The 12,307-nt window shown below is 54.1% G+C and overlaps 1 protein-coding gene across 6 annotated transcripts in view; it reads left to right on the forward strand.

The window, feature by feature from the left end:
- GREB1 (growth regulating estrogen receptor binding 1) overlaps positions 1–12,307 on the forward strand; it is a 90,139-nt gene that overhangs the window by 59,527 nt on the left and 18,305 nt on the right. For 5 of the 6 annotated variants that reach the window (XM_087823350.1, XM_087823351.1, XM_087823352.1 and 2 more), the window contains 7 exons: positions 1,248–1,443; positions 2,028–2,164; positions 3,884–4,223; positions 5,058–5,173; positions 7,164–7,363; positions 9,079–9,168; positions 10,490–11,115. In XM_087823350.1, coding sequence (XP_087679476.1) covers positions 1,248–1,443; positions 2,028–2,164; positions 3,884–4,223; positions 5,058–5,173; positions 7,164–7,363; positions 9,079–9,168; positions 10,490–11,115 — 1,705 coding nt within the window. The remainder of the gene's footprint in view (positions 1–1,247; positions 1,444–2,027; positions 2,165–3,883; positions 4,224–5,057; positions 5,174–7,163; positions 7,364–9,078; positions 9,169–10,489; positions 11,116–12,307) is intronic. The other variant, XM_087823353.1, reaches the window with a different exon arrangement.

The raw sequence follows: 12,307 nt of genomic DNA on the forward strand, positions 1-12,307 counted from the left end.
GTCTCAGCCTCAGAGCTGGATATTATCTCAGTGGTGGCCTCCCAGAGGGCTCACTGTGGAAAGAGGCTGGAGGAGGGAAGCATCGCACTCAGTGTCACAGGCCCTGGGGCATGATAGGAGGGTGCTGGTGGCAGAGCCAGCCTGGAACGGAGGCCCCTGAATTGCACACGGAGGCACTTTTTCTGTAGCTCAGACAGCAGCAAAGGAGCAGACCAGTGCAAGGGTAGGACCCTGGCGGGAGCAGCTCATCCCAGGCCCCTCCTGATGGAGGGAGGCCCCACTGATTCTAGCACCCTGGGTCCCAGCTGGTGCCACCCTGTTTCAAGAGTGATTTTACTCAATTTAGATGAGTGTACATCTGGGTGAGTTTCAGATGGCATCAGGCCTGGAGTCTGTCGGGACTCCCGGTGTTTGTCAGGTTCAGTCATCTCCATGGGACTGGCCCTACGGGCGCATTGAGGCCCTGTCACTGATGTGGCTGAGGAGGGAAGTGAGAGCTTGGGTCAGGTCCTGGAGGGAGGCTTTCATGTAGCCCAGATTCAGAGGCTCAGGGCTGGCCCAATCCTCAAAGATCCCCCAGATAAAGGGTTTCCCATCTAGGGCTCACGGATCAGGATGCTATAATTGAGCATCCTGAATTATATAAAAAGGTATATTTTGAGGGTGGGTTTCTCAAAGTGGCTACCTGCCACCCCAGAAGGTGAATCCCTGGCTTTTATTATTCCCTTAGATCTACAGATGGTGCCGAGGCTGCCATAGACAGGCTCAGGGACACTTGTCTCCCAGGCCCCATGTCCAAAATGCTCCCCATTCCATTCCTATATTTTTAAACTGAGTATAGAATTTACCTTATATCTTCTTTGGATCATGCCAGAGTCAGTAGGGAGTTTTTAGGGAAAAGAGGTTAGGGAGACAGGTAACAATCAGATTGGGCCAAGGGAGAAAAGGGGGTTCGCCAGACACTCCTGGGTGAGGACCCCTCCCTGCTCTAGAGGAGGGATGGACTGCGTCCCTTGCACCCGTCTGTAAACACTGCCCCGGCCACGTTTTTAATAAGTAACGAGCAGCAGGGGCGTCCCTGACAGGTACCTGTAGTTCAGTCATTAAAAAATTATTTTCCTGGTCATGGGAAGAACCATAAGCTTCAATCGTCAGCGGCTAGTTGTAAATTGAGCCAACTGCTTGTTCCTTGTACAGATCAGTGTTAGTCATTCCACTTACCGTCCGTCTTCCCTTCCCTCCCTCAGTAGCACTGTTCATAACCTCTGCTCCCAAAGTGACCCGTCCGTGGGGCTGGTGGACAGGCTGCTCAACTGCAGGGAGCTGAAGGAGGCCCCCAACATCGTGACACTGCACGTGACCTCCTTCCCGTACGCTCTACAGACGCAGCGCACCCTCATCAGCCCCTACAACGAGATCCACTGGCCGGCCTCCTACAGTAACGTGAGTGCCCGGCTGCTGCGCCCGGTGTCCAGTGACCCTGGAGTGGAGTCAAGATCTTGATTCACTTGGATATCTGGGGTCCGGTGGATCCCAGTTCCTTGGATCTTTAGTTTGACCCAGGGTTAGATCTCAACCCTTTTTGGTCTGTAGGAACGTTCCCGAAGTACATGGGTTGGCTTCCCCATCTTAGGACAGGAAAGGTTTTGTCTAGGAGCCGTAGACCTGTTCCTATGGGTCCTATTATCCCCACACCCTTAAGAGCAAGGTCCAAATCTCCTTCCTCACACAGAACACACACCCATGGGACCTGATGAGTTTTTAGTTTATCACTCGCCATTTTCTCATCAAAACCGAAGATCATGCCCAGCTGGTGTGGCTTAGTTGGGTGACCATTGACCCGAGCTTGGAGGCTCTGTGCTCGGGTCTGTAGAGGGAAGAAATTAAGAAAATGTCACCTGAGGGCTTGCCGAGTTAGCACCACTTAGATCCAAGTGCCCGTCCAGGTTGCCTGTGCTCCCAGCACGTGCCCCTCGCAGTCTCTACACGTGTGATGTTTGGGTGACCCATGCTCGTCTCCATTTCAGGGCACGGACTTATATCCTGAGAATAAGAAGTACTTCGGGCTGTCGGAGTTCATCGAGTCCACCCTATCAGGGCACAGCCTGCCCCTGCTCAGATACGACAGCTCCTTCGAGGCCATGGTTACGGCTTTGGGGAAAAGGTACCCGTCTCTCTTTGAAGTTACTAAAGATGCCCAGTCGTCACGTGCAAGTTGAGGCAGGAGCAGCCAGGGAATTCCAGGATGGGATCCAGCTCCCTCCCATCCTGGGTGACGCAGTCCCTCCAGCAAAGGGACCTGGTTTATGTGTTGTCCTGCATTTTGGGCCAGTGATCTGTCATGCTAAGGAGAATGAATGCAGATGAGAATGAGTGGCAGGGATTGCGTCAGAGATGCTGCTAGAAGGTGAGCTGGCCGTCCTGTGGATTCACGGGGTGACATGGCCATGGCAAGGTTCCTGACTTTGTAGGTCAAGAAATTACTTTATTGCCCAGGCGGGCGTGGCTCAGCGGTTGAGCATCGACTTAGGATCTGGGAGATCGCGGTTTGATTCCCGGTCAGGGCACATGCCTGGGTGGCAGGCTTGATCCCCAGTTGGGGGCGTGCAGGAGGTGGCCGATCAATGACAACTCTCTCATCGATATTTCTCTCTCTTCTTCTCCCTTCCTCTCTGAAATCAATAAAGAGATATATTTTTTTAAAAAAATTTGCTTCAAAAGGCACCCTCTCAGGGACTCATTCCAGTGAAATGAACTCACATGAGCATCGTGCATAAGCTGGTGTCAGTTTCTGTGTTCCTGCTGAGAAACGGTGACCTGGGTGTTCTGGGTGGGGTCTGTTTCTGACGCGCGGGTCAGAGCTGCTCTAGCTGTGCACGTGGTCGTGGGAGGAGGGGTCACCACCTTTGTGTGGAGACACACGTGGTAACCATGCTTCTCAAGGAAACACTGGGATTCCTGGTTTGACTGGATGTGTTCTGATTTGTAATTCACTATCGAATTGATCGTATTTAGTTGCATTTCTATTAACTATTAACTTATTGTGTTTGAAGGGAGCGCACCGACATGTCTTTAGGATGATCCCCCAAATCTGGGGCTTGTGGTGGCTGCACTTACAGATGGCTGGGGGTTCTCCCGTTTCTAGTGGGAACCTGGGCAAGTGACCTAACTCGGGAAACTACAAATTCAGGCGATGCTAAATAGGCATTTATTGTTTCATCCGTCCATTCATTGAACAAATAGGGTGTCCCAAGAAAACGTATACACCCTCTAACAGCTGATAACTTCCATTTTCACTCCTTTTCAGATTTAATGGATTTGAAATAGCGGGTGAAGCCAGACTAAGCTTTGAACAAAGATAATTTACCTTAAAGTGCCACTAGGCTTTTTAAAAATGGGGATACGTAAAAGATCAAATTTACGGTACAAAACTGGCAACCGTCGATGAATCGAGGGCGCACAGATACCAAACGATTCCTGATGCTCGTGATTCCACTGCTTCCTGTTATCAGCAGTGCCTAGACCAGCACAGTCATCAGTTTGAAAACGGGCATTGACAAAAAAATTATTCATTTCTGTAGATTCTCTTAAACGTTGAACATGCACTGTGTACGCTAATAAACACTGTATAATCATTCTAAGCGCGTATACATTTTGGGGGGACACCCTGTATCGCCAGCCGGAGAGACCCCCAGCAACGGCAGGCCTGTCCTTGTATTTCCCGCTGGACTCACCAGGCAGTTTGATTTCGCGTCGGAGCGCGGCTTCTGTTTCGGGCTCCAGACAACCAGCCTCGGGGACACGTGGCTTGTGTGTAGCCTGGAGTCGTGGACGGCGTGGGCTCCCGGCGCGGGGCGCGGGCTCACGCTGGGTCTCCCCGCAGGTTCCCCCGCCTGCACAGCGCCGTGATCAGGACCTTTGTCCTCGTGCAGCACTACGCGGCCGCCATGATGGCGGTGAGGGGCCTCTCCCAGATGAAGAAATACACGTCGGTGGAGACCCTGGAGATCACCCAGAACCTCCTCAACTCGCCCAAGCAGTGCCCCTGCGGCCACGGGCTCATGGTGCTGCTGCGCGTGCCCTGCTCGCCGCTGGCGGCCGTGGCCTACGAGCGCCTGGCCCACGTGCGCGCGCGGCTGGCGCTGGAGCAGCACTTCGAGATCATCCTGGGCAACCCCAGCGCGGGCATCACGGTCGGGAAGCACTTCGTGAAGCAGCTCAAGGTGGGCGCCGGGGTCGGGTCAGGGATGTGGGTGGGCGCTGGTGTCCAAGGCGAGGGGGGAGGCCGAGTGGTGACAGACTCCACATGTGACTGGCGTGGCCTCTCTGCACCCTGCCACCCCTCCAGCGACCTCTCTGCTAGGTCCCCACCTGCATCTTCCAGTCCAGGGGTACCGGATCATCAAGGCTACCCCCTCGCCGCCCCCCTAGACACAGTCTTGCTATTTAAAACTTCTGAGCCGAGGCTCTTTCCTCCTGGCGCACACACGTTTCTTCTCCTTTGCTTGTCTAACGTCTGCCAACCTGCAGAGCTCAGCTCTGTCTTCCCCTTTCGGGAAGCTGCCCTACTCCCCCACTGGGGGCCCTCCCCGCACCTGGGGCTGGTGTGGTGCTCGCTGTCTGTCACCTGGCTCTTCCCCCGGGCAATGGAGGGCAGGAGTCACCCCCAAAGATCTCAGCCTCCCAGACTTAGCAGAGTTCCCAGCTTTCACAGCAGCGTCTCACTAAACCCACAGGTGATAGAAAATAAATGCAAAAGCGTTAGAAAGAAGAAACACGGCATAAACATTAGACACACCGAGGCTTTGTGCTGTCCCCGGAGAATCGGTGAGCGGGTGTGTTCTGAGCAGCTGTGTGGGCTCCAGGCAGCGTGCGAGTGGCTGGGAACAGTGGAGAAGCAGGTGACCTACTTATTTGCAGTACAAAGAACTTGCCTTTCTATCAAAGGACACGACACAAGGGCTTCAGATCAGTAGGAGGCCAGCGAAGTTCCCCCAGAGCTGGGCTAGCTGGGAAGTCAGGAGCCTTAGGTTTTATTTCTGCTTAATTATCTGCAGATGTGGCAGAAAATCGAGGATGCGGAGTGGAGACCTCAGACTTACTTGGAGTTGGAGGGCCTGCCTTGCATCCTAATTTTCAGTGGGATGGACCCGCATGGGGAGTCCTTACCCAGGTGAGTGGAGGGGGGCTATGCCCCCCTTTGAGGAGTCTGGGCCCACACCTGGGGAGTTTGCCAGGCTGGGCTTCCACTGCCCGGCTTTAGGGGGCACATTCACCTTCATAGTCATCGTAGGTTTGTATCTTTACTATGACTGTTTTCTAGCTGATGGCAGTGACATGTCTGACACCTGGGACACTATCTAGTTCTCTGACAGACACCCTTTGTGCTCATGGAAGTGGGGCGGGGGCTGTTGCCAGGCTCTGGGTGGAGGCCCTGCAGCTGGAGATAGGACTTAATGCCTCTCTGTTTCTCCCCATGGCAGGGGGTGGGCGGTCACTGTGCATGTTAGGAATGGCCGTTCCATTTAGGAAAGTATGGGATCATCTCGGGGGTCGGGGCTGCATTTCCTGCTGGTGTACAGGCTCCTGTGGTAGCTGCCCCCGATTTAGGAGGTGCTCTGGGAAAAGGGCAGGTGGCTGACTGTCTCAGAGGCTGTATGTGTTCCCGGCCATCACAGCCGAGCAGGTGGCAGCCGTAAGCCCGCTTGGCGTCTCCTGGGGTCTCCACACAGACTGGCAGACACTTGGGACAGAGCTCACCGGGCCTTCAGTAAGGCAGTTGCTGGAATTGGTGGTGACAGGTTGGCTTTTAAAGACTTCATACCCACAGAGAAACGCAGGCAGCCATGCGTGGAGCCTTTGCATGTCTTTGCTTTGGTAATAAAATAGCAGGAGCTGACATTTATTGAGTTCCTGCTGCATGCTGCCCAGTCTACTAGACCCTTTATGTGCTTTTTTTCACTCTGCTCACCATAACCCTGAGGAAGGTATTATTCCCTTAGTCCTGCATGACTGGTACGGGGCAGACAGAGGCTAAGACTAAGCAGTGTGGCTGACATTGGATGCCAGGGCCACCTGACTCCAAAGCCTGGCTGCCCTCCACTGGGCTACACCCATTAGGCAAGGGCTAGTGCATGCTGTGAGCACACGAGCAGGGAGAAGGAGGGGGCTCCAAGCCTTTGACCTTGGTTGTTGCTATTTCACATGGATTAACTCTTCCATTCCTCAACTTCTTAAGGACTAAGATAACGTCTTTATCTATCTAAAATTTGCACAAGCATTGACTAACGTCTTTGCATCAGGAACCATGCTACGCCTGTTTTTTAAAAAATTATTCTTATTTTTATTATTTACTTCAAATCATTTTTTATTTTCAAATACAGTTGACATACATCATATTAGTTTCAGGTGTACACCCCAGTGACCAGACATTACATAGACTTTTTAACGTAGTGTTTACTACTTGCAGCAGTAGGATTACTGCCCTGTTTTATAGATGAGCCGTGAAAGGCCCTTCTCCTGAGGTCCACAGTGAGCTGCAGAGTCTCTTCCCAGCCCTGTGCTGGCCCTCTGCACACCTCCAGGCCCTGCCATGGCCCATCCTCTGCTCACTTACTCCGGATGTCTTATCACTGTCTGTCTGTCTTCCCAGATAGACTCTCATTTTCAGTATGATGCTGACGTATTGTAATTATGTCCCTAATACCTAGCACTATCCCTGGTGCATTTTAATTGTTGATGAGTAACTAAATATTCAACCATTACCTATAATCCTCAGAACAGTGCACTTAGGGTGTGGTTAATATTCATTCCCGTGTTTCGGAGGAAGACACTCTGAGCCTCCAAGAGGTTGCACCCTGTGGAAGAACCTGTCACTAGGAAGTGGCCGAGCTGGGCTTCCAGCCTCGTCTTTGTCTCAAGTCCCTGCTCTGTTGGTTACACCCAGCACCGGCTAACACACGGCAGGTGCCTGAGACACTTCCAGCTGGATCGGCTCTGGCGAAGGCTCACAGTGAAGCCGTTGCCCTTCTGTTTACACAAGTGCTGGGCCCCAACGGGGACGGCAGGGCGTGGGTCCCACTCGCTCGCTGGTTCCCTTCGTGCTGAGCGTGGTGCCTGCTTGCAGAAGGTGCTGGACAGACACCTTCTCTGCTTCCTCCCAGGTCTCTGAGGTACTGTGACCTGCGTCTGATAAACTCCTCCTGCTTGGTGAGGACGGCGTTGGAGCAGGAGCTGGGCCTGGCTGCTTACTTTGTGAGCAGCGAGGTTCCGCTGGAGAAGGGGCCCCGGAACGAGGGCTTGGAGAGCGATGCCGAGAAGCCGAGCAGCACCGACAACGAGGAGGAGGAGCCTGTGACGGAAGGTCAGCCTCTGAGTCCCACCTTGGGGGCAGCCTGCTGTGTCTAGACAGCTGTCCCCTGTTCCACAAGGCCCCAGGGCCAGTCTGCTGGCAGCAGTGCTGGGTGGGAGCCGTCTAGACGTGTCTTTCAAGGAAATGGCAGCTCTCTCATTGAATTAGGAGTTTGCTTTCCCCCCCTTTTTTGATGGTGTATGAAGATAGAAATCCCAGTAGGTTCTTCCTAGCTCTAAAATTCGTAATGAATGGGAAGAAAAATGGAGGTTTCTTAGGGTTCAAGTTCCTGCTTTGTTCGAATCGTTGATGGAGTTACGGCCTGGTACAAGCTTCGCCCGCTTATTTCCTCTATGAGAGCCAACCCGACAGTACACGCCCGTTATCGAGATCGTGAGAACAGGCCAGTCGCAGTGGCAGACTTGAGAATCCGGCACCATATACAGGGGTGTACCAAAAAAATGTGTACGCACTTTGAATGATTCTAAAGTCAGTGTTTATTAACATACATACAGTTCATTTTCAAAATTTAAAAGAATCTACAGAAGTGAATACTTTTTTTTTTTTTTTGGTCAATGCCTGTTTTCAAACCGATGACCATTCTGGTCCAGGCACTGCTGATAACACGAAGCAATGGAGTCGCAAACATTAGGAATCATTTTGTTCGTTATTTGTACGCCCTCAGTCCGTTGACTGTTGCCAGTTTTGTACCGTAAACTTGATCTTTTATGTATCCCCATAAAAGTCTAGTGGCATTTTAGGGTAAATTTTCTTTATTTCAGAGCTTAGTCTGACTTCACCCATTATTTCAAATCCATTAAGCCTGTAAAGGAGTGAAAATTGAGTTACCAGCTGTTAAAGCGTGTGTACGTGTTTTTGGAATGCCCTGTATTTAAGAGGACACGCGAATCACAGCAGCACAAGGCATTTGGCTGAAGCCAACAGTATAGCGAGAAAAAAATAAAAAGCTGTTAATACAAAAATGCAAAGCGCTGTGGGTGTGGCGTCAGAAGACCAGCGCTCCTTTCCCCTCTCCATGTGCTACCTGTGTGCCTTTGGACAGGTCGAGTCACCTACCTTAGCCTCAGAGTGCTCACCGTGAGACAGAGATAAAGACCTGCCAGGCAGCTCTCCCAGGGCCGCGGCAGACTTTCACAAACGTGAATGTGACCCTGACATTGCAATGTCTCCCCCTCCCTGCTGCCCATGGGATGAATCCACGCTCCTGGTGCTCCACCGCCCACCTCTCAATGCCACAGCCTGGGCTCTTGGCCACACCCCGCTTTAGGGACTCCCTGGCTGTGCTCTGCTCTTGTCCCCTCTGGGCCACACAGATGCTCCTCCTGCTGCTTGGAGTTCCTTCTCCTCTGTGCTGTCCCTGGAAAGCCCTGCTGGTCCTTCAGGACCCAGGCCGGGGTCATCTCTCTCTACTGCATGGGAGCCTGGCCTCTGGGCTCCCAGGCCCCTCTCTCTGCCCCTCCTTATATCATCTTGTAGCTGCGACTCTTGGGTGGGAGCCCCCCTGAGCCGTGGTGCCTTGCTGGCCCGCCCTGCTCCCTACTCCTGTCCTCTCAGCCTGTCAGAGGTGGGCACCTGGAGATGATGGATGGATGGGCACACGGATGGGGAGAGAGGCTAGGTGTGCGTGTACTTTGTAACCTGGAAAGCGCGGGGGAGCGTAGGGACGATGGCGGCCAGGCGTTCTCAGAGTGTGCGCTTTGAAACAGGCTCCACCTCGGAGAAGAGGAGCCCCGTGAAGAGGGAAAGGTCCCGCTCCCGCGATTCTGCGTCTTCCTGCCGCTCCTCGAAGGCGTCCAGTAAGTCCCGGTGGGCGGGAGGGGCCCCGCAGCTGCGCTGTGATCTTGAGATTTCGGGCACTGATGAGGAGGGCGTTTGTCTCACCTGGGACTGGACTGGAAGGGAAGGGAATCCGGAAGAACTGGGCTTTCTAGAGAGGAAACGTTTTCCTGGACTGGGGCCCGGGAACGTGAGGAGTTTCGGCAGGACCGCGAGGTTTAGTGGCTCTTCTCCTGGGGGAACGCTGTGGACTCTGTCCCGCGTGTGGGGGCCTGTGAGGGTCGGTGGTGGCAGAGGGCCATGCCCTCGGGGCTCCCCAGGTTTGGACAGTCAGGAGGAAAGGAGCAAGGTGAACTGTTCTCGTAGAGTCTGGGGGGCAGAGAGGTAGACACGACTTCACTGGGGGAGAAGCGGCCTGGCACCGGGGCTTCTCGGGTGGAGGGAGAGGGGAGTGTGGATGAAACTGCCAGAGTCTCTGCCCTCACGTACGCCTGGGTCTCTGGGAGCAGTCAGGACCCACACACAGTATCATAAGCATTTATCGAGAACCTACTTAATGTCTGAATCTGGGCATTAAAGATGGATTGTATGTGGACCAGCTCCCAAGGACCCCAAGGAATTCATGGTTTCTCGCCAACCATGTTATGTTGCCATAGGGCTGCTGTATTTTTTTTTTTTAAGAGAGGGAGGAAGGGAGAGAGAAAAAAACCATTGATATGGAAGAGACACATAAACTGGCTGCCTCCTGCATGCCCCCTACTGGGGCTCGAGCCCACAATCTGGGCATGTGCCCTGACCGGGAATCGAACGGGTGACCTTTTGGCTCACAGCATGATGCCCAACCAGCTGAGCCTCACCGGCAAGGGCTGCATTTCTTATCATGAGTTCTCCTGAAAGCTGAGTGACCACAGCATTAGAGTACAGCCTGTGGAGTCCTGTGCGTTTTGCTCACCTTGACCTGGAAGCAGTGCTGTGCTGTGCGGGGCTGAGAGCCCCGGGTGGGGACAGAGAGGGGGGTTCCCCAGAACAGCCTGCCCAGGAGCCTGAGCCTGAGCCTGGGTTGAGTGCGGAAAGTGAGGGGTTTGCAGCTGGGACGGGTTAGGGCAGGGGATGGAAAAGAGGGGCCTTATATCATGTGGGCATCACCAGCTCTCTCCCCAAAGCAGATCTTGAGTTTGTCATAGGACAAAAGAGCGTATATCTAACCAGAGGTGGAATTGGGTTGACAAAAATCCCCAGTGATTGTCAAGTCAAGGGAGTTTGTGCTGCAGAAACAGGCGGCTGGCAGGTTTCAGGGCGGATCATTCCTGGGGTGTCACTGACAGGTCCATCTCTCCCCAGGCTCAGCGCTCTGTGGTGAGACCTCGGCTCAGCCTGGGGGGCCCTTGCCAGGGGAACAGGCCAGATCGCCAACGCCCTGTGGCCCTTCAGAGGAGGGCAGGGCCCCTGGTGACAAACAGAGGCTCCGAGCCAGCCAGGGGCCACCACCAGTCATCAGCAGGCACAGCCCCGGGCTGGCCTCCCAGCCTGACTCCAGCCTGAAGACCAGCCAGAGGAGTGTCCAGGTGTCGGTCCCCTCATCATCGCAGCTGTCCTCCTCGGGCTCATCTTCCCTGCCCACGGTGCCTGCTGCCGGCACACTCGCCCTGCAGGCCTCCCAGTGCTCCATGACCAAGGCCTGCCAGCAGCCGCCCGTCGTCTTCCTGCCCAAGCTGGTGTACGACATGGTCACGTCCACCGACAGCAGCGGCCTGCCCAAGGCCGCCTCGCTCCTGCCATCCCACTCGGTCATGTGGGCCAGCTCCTTCCGCCCCCTGCTCAGCAAGACCATGACGTCCACGGAGCAGTCCCTGTACTACCGGCAGTGGACAGTGCCCCGGCCCAGCCACATGGATTATGGCAACCGCGCCGAGGGCCGTGTGGACAGCTTCCACCCCCGCAGGCTGCTGCTCAGCGGGCCCCCGCAGGTGGGTGCGCCCCGGCTCAGCCTTGACCCCAGGGTGGGCGTCTGGGCTCAGGCCCAGAGGGCAGCGTAGGACTGGCGGCATCTCTTCATTCACATCTTGCCGTTTCCATGGCAGAATCTTCTGTGATGGCCCCACCGTGGGCACGTGGGCGGAGGTCAGGGCCTGGCGACTTCTCTCCTCTCACCTTAGTTGCCTCTTACATGACTCGGGGGGTGGGCGGGCTCTCTGGGTGCTTGTTGCTCCCCTCAGGAGGGGAGTCTTCTAGGGTGCCCAAAAGGCACCTATTTCCCATTTGCTTCATTTGGGCCTCGTGGCCCGTCTCTCACGCTGGGGGATGTGGGTGAAACCTAACAGGGAGGCAGGAGGGTTGTCAGCGTCCCAGCCCTACCCCAACCCTTTGCATTTCCCTGACAACAGAAGATCATTTCACCTGTCCAATGGCTAAATCTTCAAGGTGTGGATGTCAGGTGTCGAGGAGGACTGTAGGTCGGTGTCCGGTCTAGGAACCGGCTTTGTCAGAACAGACAAAGGCGGAAGGTGGGTCCCGGAGTGGGCTCCCTAGGGTCGAGCTCTGACTCACCCATCCCCTGACACCTGGGTGGGTCGGAGTCTTTTCCGTGCCTCCCTGTTCTCATCTGAGAATGAGGAAAACACTGGTACCTGTGTCATAGAAATGAGAGCGTTACCCGAAAGGCTCATCCCAGGCCACCCGGAATGTGGCCTGACTGTAGAAAGCACGTCGGTTATTGTCCTCGCCATCAACAGCGTTACTGTCAGAATTCAGGACGGGCTACCTTTTCACGGAACGTGTTCATTTCAGGAATCTTTTCCAAGAAATGCAAACCCTCAAAAATACGTATAAGAAGGCTCATTTTAGTATTGTTTACAGTAGTCAGAAAACGACTGGAAACAATTCCATTGGTCAAGGTTGGTTGAATAAATTTGGTTGATTTCATACTTCCTTTTTAAAAGGTTAGTTATTTCCATTTATCAGCATTTGTTGAGTTCTTACTGTGAGACAGGCACTGAACTGAGAAGTTGGAAGGCACCTTCCTGGAGTAACGGGGCAGGAGGGGAGCCTTCTAGGGTGTCCAAAAGGCACCTATTTAACCAACTGTGACCAAAATAAACCCATGACCGATAGTGTACTTGCCTGGTGCTCAGCCGAGGAGGCAGGGGACTCAGTGATGTG

Source organism: Miniopterus natalensis, chromosome 13, assembly GCF_054644295.1.
Source record: "Miniopterus natalensis isolate mMinNat1 chromosome 13, mMinNat1.hap1, whole genome shotgun sequence".
In the NCBI taxonomy this organism is placed as follows: Eukaryota; Metazoa; Chordata; class Mammalia; order Chiroptera; family Miniopteridae; genus Miniopterus; species Miniopterus natalensis.